General features: G+C 39.4%; 1 protein-coding gene across 1 annotated transcript; it reads left to right on the plus strand.

Moving 5' to 3' along the window:
- Positions 1 to 1,484: 1,484 nt before the first annotated feature.
- Positions 1,485 to 9,062, plus strand: LOC103556934 (olfactory receptor-like protein OLF3). Its single transcript, XM_008529243.2, has 2 exons — positions 1,485 to 1,540; positions 8,087 to 9,062. The coding sequence occupies exons 1-2, from the start codon at positions 1,485 to 1,487 to the stop codon at positions 9,060 to 9,062; spliced, it is 1,032 nt and encodes a 343-aa protein (XP_008527465.2).
- The last annotated feature ends 2,347 nt before the right edge of the window (positions 9,063 to 11,409 follow it).

The following is an 11,409-nucleotide window of genomic DNA, read 5'->3' on the forward strand; positions in this document are numbered from 1 at the left end:
AAAAGAAATGTCTACTGTCTGCTCCGTATCTACTATATATTCAACGACACTTAACAGATTTATTAAGTTAAATGTTTTCTTGAGGTTTTAGAAGTAAATTTGAACATCTTCTTCGAGAAAAGTCAATATTTTCCCAGCTTGACCACGATTGAAGCAAAGCAAAGCAAAGTGAGGGTGGTGGTGGACGTATCATGATGGAGCAGGAGAGGAGAGACTGATAAAAGGGGAGATCGGGTTTGAGGAGGACACTAGGAAAGAGATTTTTAAAGCTGTATGTGTCTGAGCCTTGAAAGAGATGGGCATTTCTGGAACTACTTGTTTTGTTCTGTCGTTTATCAGAGAAGAGAGTTGAAGCATAGATAGTCTTAGCCTTTCTGCTCAGAGATACTAGCCTGACCTTGTGGGTTCTGGGATGAGGCAAGAAGCTCAGGTTCCACTGTCAGTCCCTCGTACTGCCTTTATCTGCTGTTTTCCCTTGTTTTGTGCACTGCAAGGAGAGGAAGGTAGTGAATAGGCAGGCATGGAGTAAAACTGAGAATTATTCAGACCTACAAAAAACTTTCTTAGATGAAACTGTTTCTGTTTAATGTTCAAAATTGATATTAGAACATGTAGTTCTACTGAAAAAGCACTTCCTGAGAAAAGAAAATGGAAGAAACTCCATTCCAATGTACATTTACGTGAATTCATATGAAGAAGGGTCCATAAACATTGCTTTCCTTCCTCTCTTGTACTGAGGAAGTCTCAGCACCCATACTCTCACTTCCTTTCTTTTGAGCCCATATACCAAGGGTGAGTTCCTAACAGCAGCAGGTTGAAAAGAGTAAAATAAAAACAAGATACAGTTACAGTTCCCTACTCATCCTATCCCACTGAGACTGAAGGGACGAATGGCTATCAAAAAGATGACTGGTGCCCAGGTCCTCAAAGTGACCCACCCACCCCTAAGCCCTCTGGTCTATTAAAGGTTGCCTCCAATACTATTTACGTCTGGATTTTTAGAAGGGATGCATGGGAAAATCACATTTGCTGCTTTACCCCAAGGCAGAGGTCACGTTACTGCTAACACTCAAACTACTGCAGTATTCTTCCCTTATTGGTGGGGGATACATTCCAAGACCCCTAGTGGTTGCCTGAAACCATGGATAGTACCAAACCCTATATATATATTATTTTTTTTCCTATGAATATATGCCTATGATAAAGTTTAATTTATATGATGGGCACAGTTAGAGATTAACAATTCGTAATAAAACAGAACAATTATAATAACATACTGTAATAAAAGTTATGTGAATGTGGTCTCTCTTTCCCTCTCAAAATACCTTATTGTACTGTACTCACTCTTGTTCTTCTTGTGATAATGTGAGATGATACAACGCCTACGTGATGAGATGAAGTGAGGTGAATGACGTAGGCATTGTGACGAAGTGTTAGGCTACTATTGACCTTCTGAAGATCATCAGAAGTAGGGTCATCGATCCATGACGATGTCGATGGTTGGATGTCAGGAGCAGACAAAGTCTGTGGTTGACCACAGGTAACTGAAACCCTGGAAAGTGAAACCATAGGTGAGAGGAGACTACTGTATAGTGGTCTACCACTAGTAACAGTTCACAAGTATTTTCCCTATAAGTTTCGTACATTTCAGCTTAAACGTACTTGTGAGTTATCTTATCCCTGTTTCAAATCCAAAACTTTGCCACTAAACCAAAACCACATAGCTGCTAAATAAAATCGGGTTTCAAACCTAGGTTATGCAACTCCAGATCTTTCCACAATTCCCTGTCACATCCCAAGCTTTCCTTTTGTAATAGATTTATCCGTTTCATCATGATGTTCTATTTGACATATTTAACATAGTTTTTATACTTTCCAATCATGTTTTTTCTTGACTGTTTATCGTTTTATCTACCATTGTCACTTACCATTCTCTCCTCACCCTGGAATCTCAGGTAAATCGGTAAAGATGTAGTGCTCCTAAAATTGCACTGCATTATCTCCAGGCTTTAACTGGGTCTCTCTGAGACCACAGAATGTCCTTAAGAAGGCGCTGGGCTGTCTCTGATGCAGAGTAGATATATAATGCATACTGGGATCAAGTCTGGATGTTTGGATCATGAATGATCTGAAACATCTGACTAAGGCTGGCCAGTTGTATACAGTATGTATTCACAAAAACTTATTTTTATGTTTCTTTCATTGATTGACCAACTCTGCAGATTAATAATCCTCACATTTTAATGTGCACAGTTAACCAGATGTGTGTGAGAGAGTTTGTTCTCTTCAGCCTGTCTGCTGACTGGGACACTCAGTCTCTCTCTTGTCCTGTTCTTGATCACATACCTGATAACAGTGCTGGGGAACTTCCTCACTGTCCTTCTGATCAGACTGGACAGCCGACTCCACACTCCCGTGTATTTCTTTCTTACCAATCTCTCCCTTATTGATGTCTCTTTTGCTACAAGCACCCTCCCTCAGATGCCGGTGCATAAAGTAATCCCGTATGTGAGCTGTGCAACCCAGTTATTTTTCTCCCTGGGCTTGGGTGGGATTGAGATTGTTCTAGTGGCAGTGATGACTCATAATCACTATGCGGCTGTGTGTGACCTGCAATACTTGATCATCCAGCATAGAGTGGTCTGTATTAGATTGGCTATCATATCCTGGGTCAGTGATTCCATGAACTTTCTCATGCAGAAGTTCAAAAGTGAAATAATTATGTGTAAATCTAACAAAATGTGTACAAAATTTGTATGCTGAAAACAATTCCCTCTGTCTTACGGCTTATGAAAAAGTCAACCTGAAAAGGATGACAGGCTTCTAAAATGTAAAACTATAAATTTTTAGAAAAAACATAGAAAAATGACTTTGAGATCTAGGATAGGCGAAAGTCTTAGACTTGGCACAAAAAGAATTAGCTATAAGATGAAAATGACAAACTAGACCTCACCAAGATTATAGAATTCTATTCTGAGAAACACTGTGTTAAGAAGATAAATAGGTAAGGTACAGCCTGGGGAAAATATTTGCAAACCTGATGGTGAACAAAGGACTAGTATCTAGAATAAATAAAGAACTCTCAAAGTTCAACAGTCAAAAGCAAACAGTCCAGTTTAGACAAGGGCAAGAGATACGAAGAGACATTTTACTGAAGAAGATAGAGAAATGGCAAGTAAGCACATGGAAAGATTTTCAACATCATTAATCTTTAGGAAAATGCAAATAAAAACCATCAGAATGGTTAAATAAAAATAGACGGTACCAAATGCTGATGAGGATGAGGAGATACCGGACATCCATATAAATAAAGCTGCTGTAAACATTCATGTATAGGCTTTTGTGTGAGCATAGTGTTCATTTGATTAGGAAAAATGCCCAGGAAGGCAATGGCTGGGTTGTATGGTAGTTTTTTTGTTTTTGGGCAAAGGGTACAAGAGATACTTTTGTATTATTTCCTACAGCAGTATGTAAATCCACAATCTCTATATGTACAAAGTTTAATTAAAAATAAAGTTGGAAGAGGTGTAGAAGTTTCACTCTTCTGTGTTAAGGGTTTTGGATGGCCTTATTTCTTTTCCATTTTTTTTTCAGTAGCTGCTGATATTCCTATATCAACTTATTGTAGATTTGGGTTTTTAATCTGTATATGTGGTGGGTTTTAATGTGTTGGGTTTTTAATCTGTATATTTTTGGAGCTTAAATAGTACCAAGAGCAATGCACTAGGATGTCCATCATTCCTGCAATGCTCGCAGAAGCCCATTAGACTCTTTGCACATGTGTCAGGGGAGTGAAGCACATCTCTCCTGTCTCTAGAAGGAGAAGTAAAGGCATCTAGAGCCAAGAGGGGAGAATTGGTGTTTACGCCAGATTTAGATGCAGCCCCAGGAACTGCCCCCTAGGATTGGACCATTGAGGGATCAAGTGTGGCTTTGGCTGTAGGAGAACATCCTAAAACCTCAGAAAGCTGGCTTTTCTGACTTTAGAATGACCTAAGGCTATAATGAAGATGTTGGTGGAGAAGGATGGAGGAGAACAGCCTTCCACAGGGAGAAGAAGGGCGACATGGAGGCTCTGCCCTTGTGAATTGGGAGTGGGGGCAGCAATTAACATTCTAAAGCATGGGGCTCCTAAGGGGAATCTGTCAGCCCTATATTGCCAATGCAGCTGCTGCCAAAGCTCGTTAGGTCTGTGTTTGAGCTGTTTTCAGAGATCTTGTCAGCTTCTTCCCATCAGTGTCCCTAAACATCACAATTAGTCCCAGCTGATTTATGAGTCCTGGAGCCCAAGGAATTTGGGATATCTATTCTATATGACCCATCACTTTGTTGGAGGGGAGAACTCTTGACCAACTTAAACTAGATGGAAGCAGACATGTATATTTTGTCAGGCACTGATTAATAGTTGAGAGGCGGCAACGTGTGGGAGTGTGGGTTTAGAAAAGCCAGAAACAGAAGTGATGTGACTTCTTAGAGACTTGTTTGAGACATGACTGGTGAATTCTTCTATCCCAAGTATTGTAGCAAATGTAGGAAAATGACCGCTTTGCAGAAGTTTTAGGCTTGGCTAAAATTTTTTCAACAGCCTTCTAAATTTTAAAGCTTACTACTGACATAGAGAGAGAAAGACACTCAGGGAAGAAGCCCAAAAGTATGAAATTTCAGTTAGGTGTTGATATTGAACAGCCGGTGGTGGAAATATTATATTATGTTTCCAGAAAAGAAAAGATAAATTGTCATTTGCTTTAAAACTTCCTATTTCAATTATTTCTGAAGAGTTTGGTACATAAGATGCTATGACTTTCCTTTTAATGAGATAAATTAAGATATCAGAAAACTAATGGCTTATTCAAAGACCTTGGACACTCAAAGAGTGAACTGGAACTAGGATCGAGGTCTCCTAACTCTCACCCCAGGGCTGCTTCCTCTAGAATTGACTGTAGAGGTTGCGCTGTGGAGACTTGCCAGACCAAGGGAGCAATACTTTGAAAGAGAACCTTAGTCTTTGCAACAGGTAGCAAGAGAGATAACCAAGGTGAGGATTTATAAATTGAGACTATAATAAAATATACCTCCAAGGGTTAATGTCACGGTTGCATATATGTGAGAAACTGGGTCTCATAATTGGTCTCAAATTATATGAAAAGCTAGGGAACCAAATCAGGTTGGAAGAAGAACACAAGACGCCCAAAGAGAAAAACATTAACTGCGCTTTCAGGATGTCAAACCCATCTTTGAGATGTCAGCCACCCAAAGGCATTGGGTTCGCCGCTTCCGTATACTAGGAAGATGCAAATATTCTTTCTCAGGATGGATATACTCACTATCTGCATCAACCAACTCTTCCGTCACAAGTTGGACAACTATCTATGGACAGTTCAACCATGTAGAGGTATGGCTCTGAGCTACTTTGACCAGCATGAAAGACACATATCTGCAAGTTGTGGGACCTGCCCTCACGTGTTCTGCTTCTGTATTCAGAATTTTCACTTGTCCCAGCCAAGATTGTTAAGAATCCCAATACAGAAGGTCAAATAAGTTTAAGGCTAAACAAACAGATTTTCTTTACTAAAACAAAAAACCACAACTGACTAAAGTTGAACTTTCTAATTAGTTTTATTAAGTTATATAAAAAGTGTTGTATTAGGAATCTGAAAACTTATTTTTCACTTCTATTTATCTGCCATAGAAAGAAGGTATTTTAGTTCTATTTGCTGTAAGTATTAATAACTGAATAATGGGAGAAGGCACATGGAGGCACTTTTAACTAGGGTCACCAAAGGTTATATTTAACAGTTAGGAATTGGTCTTTGCTATCCAAACCTCATACCTGATTTTCCTTATAATTTCTGCATCATTCCCCATCCCTCCCCAATTTGTAAGAGTGTTAGTTTTCTACTGTTATGTCACCTATTTAAAAAAGTCACAATAAGATTAGGTAATTCATATTTTAAAAATCCAGCTTAGAATAAGGGCCTCTAAAAAATTCACAAGGAGGACAATCTCAAATAAAAGGAATAAATTACTAATATTGGAGTTCCAACATCATGGTAGGGCAAGAAGGAGAAAGTTTTAACAGGATATTTCAATGGCATCTTTATATCATATCACTTAATGTATTCTCTTCATTGTGGTCATGATAATTACATCCCTACATCCACCACAACTCATAAAGCACAGGTTTGCAGAAACCCTTTTTTTATGGTGCTCATGTATAAGGAGATGAACCACAGGGGTATGTCATTCTTCAACACTATGTTCTGAGTAGGAAGCATGGATTGTTTATTCTTGGAGCAAACAAAGAAAGCTCAGAGCATTTTTAGAGAGGTATGGTTTGAAGTTTGTTGAGTACGAGAAAGATATGACCCAAAGGCTGTAAAATAGGATTTTAGTGTTTATTATTGGAACAATACGTACCTGCAGAAAGATAAAGCAGCTAGAGTTAGAACAAATACTGAGAAAAGCACACTAAACAGTCATGTACAGGAGGAAGAACTAACAAGACTGAGTCTTAACTGTGTTCATTGTTCAAACCTGGTATTGAACAAGAGCTGTGTTCCTAGTCCTATATGAGAAAGGTTTTGACATCTTGTTTCTCCTGAGAAAAATAGAACAAATATCTGCAAAGGTCTGTCTTATCTGTTGACATCAAGGAATGGCACAAGTTTGGATATAGCTTCAGATCCCCTGAATCCATCAGAATTGAGAAGACCAAGCGTTAGCTTTCTGAGACCAAGTGTTTAGATGTGCAGCGCAATGCCCACCACTCATTTCACTCTGCACCCTGAGGCCCACTAGGAATCCAGTTCTAGAGAGCTGAAAGCTGATCCAAGGTAGTGCAGGGATGGTGTTCACAGCAGGTGAGTTAAAATCATCTGAACAAGCCATATTTCCGCCTTTAGTTGCCTTTTCAACACAGATGTTATTTAGATTTTCTTAATCTACCATGAGTCCAAGAAGGGACTCTGTGACTGTAGAAAACAGGAGTATTTGGTCAACAATTATTTTGAATTTAAATTATTTCAAAGTCAAGGCAATTGCCTTTAGAAATGAGTATATTCTTTGATGAGTTAAAAATAATTACATGACATATCCATGAAAGTTATTTAAGTATTAGCAGGATATTATAGTAAACTGCTTTGCTATAAAACACACACATGATAATAAATGCTAAAATTAATAAAATAAAAGATAGAGCAGGTCTTCATTAATAAGTATTTGGACATTCCCCTTTCCTGATATTCTTAATTCCATAAGCAGTAGACATCACAAAATTTGTTCGTGCATGAAGGAGGTATGATTAAGTTTGTATTTTAATGGATGATCCTTTTAGTGTTGAGTGAAGGGGATGTGAGGGAAAGCACATTTCTTACTCTCTCTTTCCCAGGGGGGAGCTCATGCTACAGCTAATACCTATACTACTACCAGTAAGAGCTTATAAAGTACTTTCCTCTTAAGTTATCTGCATTTGAGCTTGAATATACTTGTGAGTTATAATAGTAGCACATTTTGTCTAGAAGAGTTCAAGTCTCTAACCCAAATCACACATCTGGTAAGTCATAAAAGCAGGATTCATGTCCAGATTCTCTCAACCAGAACTATCCATTAGACGCTAGCCTTGTTTGTACTATACATCTGCCACTTCCGAAACTCTCTCCTTTTTCCTTTAGTAAGTAATTTATTCATTTCATCATGTTTGGCATAGTAGATATATGTAGAGTTGCCCTTGAACTTTGATCCTTGTTTATCTTCATTCTTTGTCGCTTTACCTCCCACCGTCACCTACCATTCTCTCTTGCCCTGGAAACCAAGGTAAGTTGGGAAAGACATAGGGCTCCTAAAATTTCGCTGCGTTATCTCCAGGTTTTAACTGACTCCCTCAGATCATGTCCTTTGGAAGGTAATGGATCATCTCTTATGCAGCGTAGATATAATGCATATTAGGATCAAGGCTGATATCTTGGCCCATAGAGGATCTGAAACATCTGGCTAAGGCTGGCAGGTCGTATACAATATGCATTCTCTTACAAAGTTATTCTTATGGTTTTTTAATTCAACAGCTTCTGCTATTTGTCTTTTTCTGCAGATTAATGATCTTCAGTTTTTTCCTGGGAACAGATAACCAGACTTGGGTGAGGGAGTTTATTCTCCTTGGCCTCTCCAGTGACTGGGACACTCAAGTCACCCTCTTTGTCCTGTTCTCCATCACATACATGGTGACAGTGCTGGGGAACTTTCTCATTGTCCTTCTGATCAGACTGGACAGCAGACTCCACACTCCCATGTATTTCTTTCTCACCAACCTCTCCCTTGTTGATGTCTCTTATGCCACAAGCATTGTTCCTCAGATGCTGGTGCATTTTCTTGCAGGACATAAAGTAATCTCGCATGTGAGCTGTGCAGCCCAGTTATTTTTCTCCCTGGGCTTGGGTGGGATTGAGTTTGTTCTACTGGAAGTAATGGCCTATGACCGCTATGTGGCTGTGTGTGACCCCCTGCGATACTCAGTCATGATGCATGGAGGTCTCTGCACTAGGTTGGCCATCACATCCTGGGTCAGTGGCTCCATCAACTCTCTCATGCAGAGCACCATCACCTTTCAGCTGCCCATGTGCACAAACAAGTTTATTGATCACATATCCTGTGAAATCCTAGCTGTGATCAGGCTGGCCTGTGTGGATACCTCTTCCAATGAGGTTGCAATCATGGTTTCTAGCATTGTGCTGCTGATGACACCTTTCTGCCTGGTTCTCTTGTCCTACATCAAGATCATCTCCACCATCCTAAAGATCCAGTCCACAGAGGGAAGGAAGAAAGCCTTTCAGACCTGTGCCTCTCACCTCACAGTGGTTGTCCTGTGCTATGGCATGACCATTTTCACTTACATCCAGCCACATTCCAGTCCCTCTGTCCTTCAAGAGAAGTTGATCTCTGTCTTCTATGCCATTTTGATGCCTGTGCTGAACCCTATGATTTACAGTATAAGGAATAAGGAGGTGAAGGGAGCCTGGCAGAAATTACTAGGGCAATTATCTGGATTAACGTCAAAACTGGCAAGTTGATGAATTATGAGCATTGCTTAGAGAAAAGAGCTTTGCCTATGTGTTCTCCCACTCAACTCAGATATGACAGCCATCAACTGCATTGCCCTGGCAACCAGGAAGGAGATGATGAAACGTGTACTGGTGATGCTAAGTAGGAGGTTGAGTGGTTAGGGTGGGGAGTTGAATGTGGGAGTATTTTTATGTCACAGCAGCATGTCCAGCGGAGTTAAGCACTGCTGTAACAGAACTTCCCACCCTTATTCAATCTCCATTCACGTGGCCTGAGAGTAATGAAAAAAATACCATTTATTATTTTGATTTGTCTTATCATTTGTAATCACGGACCTATTCATGGATCTTACCTTGGACCCCTGGTTCATATTCATCCAAATTTTGTTTATAATGGGTTATCATGTTTCCATTGGGAACAAATGCGTTTTCGGATTTGAACCCTCACTTAAAATGATGTGTAGTGTATGTAGCCACATCCAGTAATTGCGTGAGTAACTCTTCTGAAGAGAGTGTTGCTGTCAAGGCTGATTAAAATGCTTTTGTGCTGGGTCTACGACATGTGGACATGTCTTTGTCTGAGTGCTGGGGGTAACTCAGTGGAGAAGCATCTTCTAAAGGTCTTGTTTTACACTGGTGGAATGTAACTAAAGGTGTTTGCACACAAGGTTATATGGGCCAAGGAAAAGCTACTTTTCAGTTCTTCTTGATAGTATACAGTTTCAGAGGAATTTCACAGCATATATAAATTTAAAAAAGCATATATATTAAAGGTTAAAACTGTCTGATCTTTAAAAATCTATAACTGCCTTTTCTGAGACTTAATATGTGCTTTTAAGCACATAAAATATGAAATAATGTATAAAACATCAAAGAAGTAGTTGTCTAAGAAAGGACATACTCCTCAGCCAAAGCCAATGAAAGACAAGACAACTCTAATATACATTTTTGGGAATCAGGATGGTTCAGTCAGCTGTGCAGATGTGGTCTCCAGTCACTGTATTGAGTCTTTTCTCGTCCGTCCTCCAACACACAATAGGACCCTAGCAAATCTACTCAAGTGGAATAGTCTGAGAGTGGATGAACCTCTGTGAAAAAGCATATCTTAAGTAATGGAAAAGAAGGGGAAGAAATAATTGTATGTGGATGATGAAGCAGAATCAGGAGAAAGAATATGATAGTAGCTCATCTCCTCACTCCCTTGTAGAAAGTTCAAAATCCTTCCCTTCCATTGTCTCTTCTTTAAGTCAGCTGATTGGCAGTTCTTCCATTTGTGGACACATTACCAGAGAATCTCATGGTTTAAACAGTGCCGACGGCTCACATAATCCAAAACTCATTTGACCTTTTAATTGTACCTTAAAAGTAATCCGATCCTAAATTTTGTGATACAGGCAGGCATCACCTCAAGATGTCAATACTAGTAGACTAAATTTCTCTTGGTGTTAATTCAAGAAATATTAACAGAGTGTCTACCTGTGTCAGGGACAATGAGTGGTTCTTGAGATGCAATAGTCACATATGACACAATCCTGACAAGGATATGACTACCTAGCAGTGATGACAGATGATGCAGCAATTAAAATGCATCGTCATAAGTGTCACAAAAAGAGTAAGACTTCAGGGTGATTGCAGAAATCTTCTTGTATGAAAGGAAGAGAAAAGGTCCAGGTGGAGACCAGGAAAGTGAAAACAAATGATCCAGGTTGACAAGCAATCTGAACAAAGGAGAAACTTGTGAAATATGCCAAGATGGGAGAGAGCCTGAGAGTCCAAAAATGTCCTGGAGCCACACTTGCAGGGCAGAGAAGATTGAAGAAATAGTGAGATGAAAAGATGGTATACAGAGGCCAGGTCTTAGAGGGCATTGAACACCAAAAGACTTTGAATTTTATCCTAACAGCAACAGGGAGCCAGTAAAAATTTTTAAGCAGGAGCATGGCTTAAAATTTACATTTTTGAATTATCACTCTGGCAAATGAATGAGGAGAAGAAAATATTGGAGGCAACCAGATAAGGGGCTACTCCAGGAATACTATTGACTTTAGGGGAATCTGAACTGAGATAGTGGCAATGGGCAAAGAGAAAAGTCAAGTTACAAGATTTAAAAGAGATTTAAGAGGAACACTTAATCTTCTCCCAGATTGGAATTCCCTTGTGGACGCCATTCCTCCTCTAAAATGTCATAATCCTGTCTGAATAACCTGTAAATTGTGGAGTAAACTGCAAAATTTATCACCATGAATACACCCTATATTAAATGGTAGGAGAAAGAGATGAAAGAAGAAGGAAATTAGTCAACAATACAAATGTACACGTGAAACTTCAAGGAGAAGGATACATGAAGATGCTGCAT

Source organism: Equus przewalskii, chromosome 4, assembly GCF_037783145.1.
Source record: "Equus przewalskii isolate Varuska chromosome 4, EquPr2, whole genome shotgun sequence".
Taxonomy (NCBI): domain Eukaryota; kingdom Metazoa; phylum Chordata; class Mammalia; order Perissodactyla; family Equidae; genus Equus; species Equus przewalskii.

Coding starts and splice junctions, on each gene's coding strand:
- LOC103556934 (XM_008529243.2), top strand. CDS start 1,485: ATGACGATGTCGATGGTTGGATGTCAGGAGCAGACAAAGTCTGTGGTT. Junction 1,541..8,086: donor AAGTCTGTGGTTGACCACAG/GTAACTGAAACC, acceptor CTTTTTCTGCAG/ATTAATGATCTTCAGTTTTT.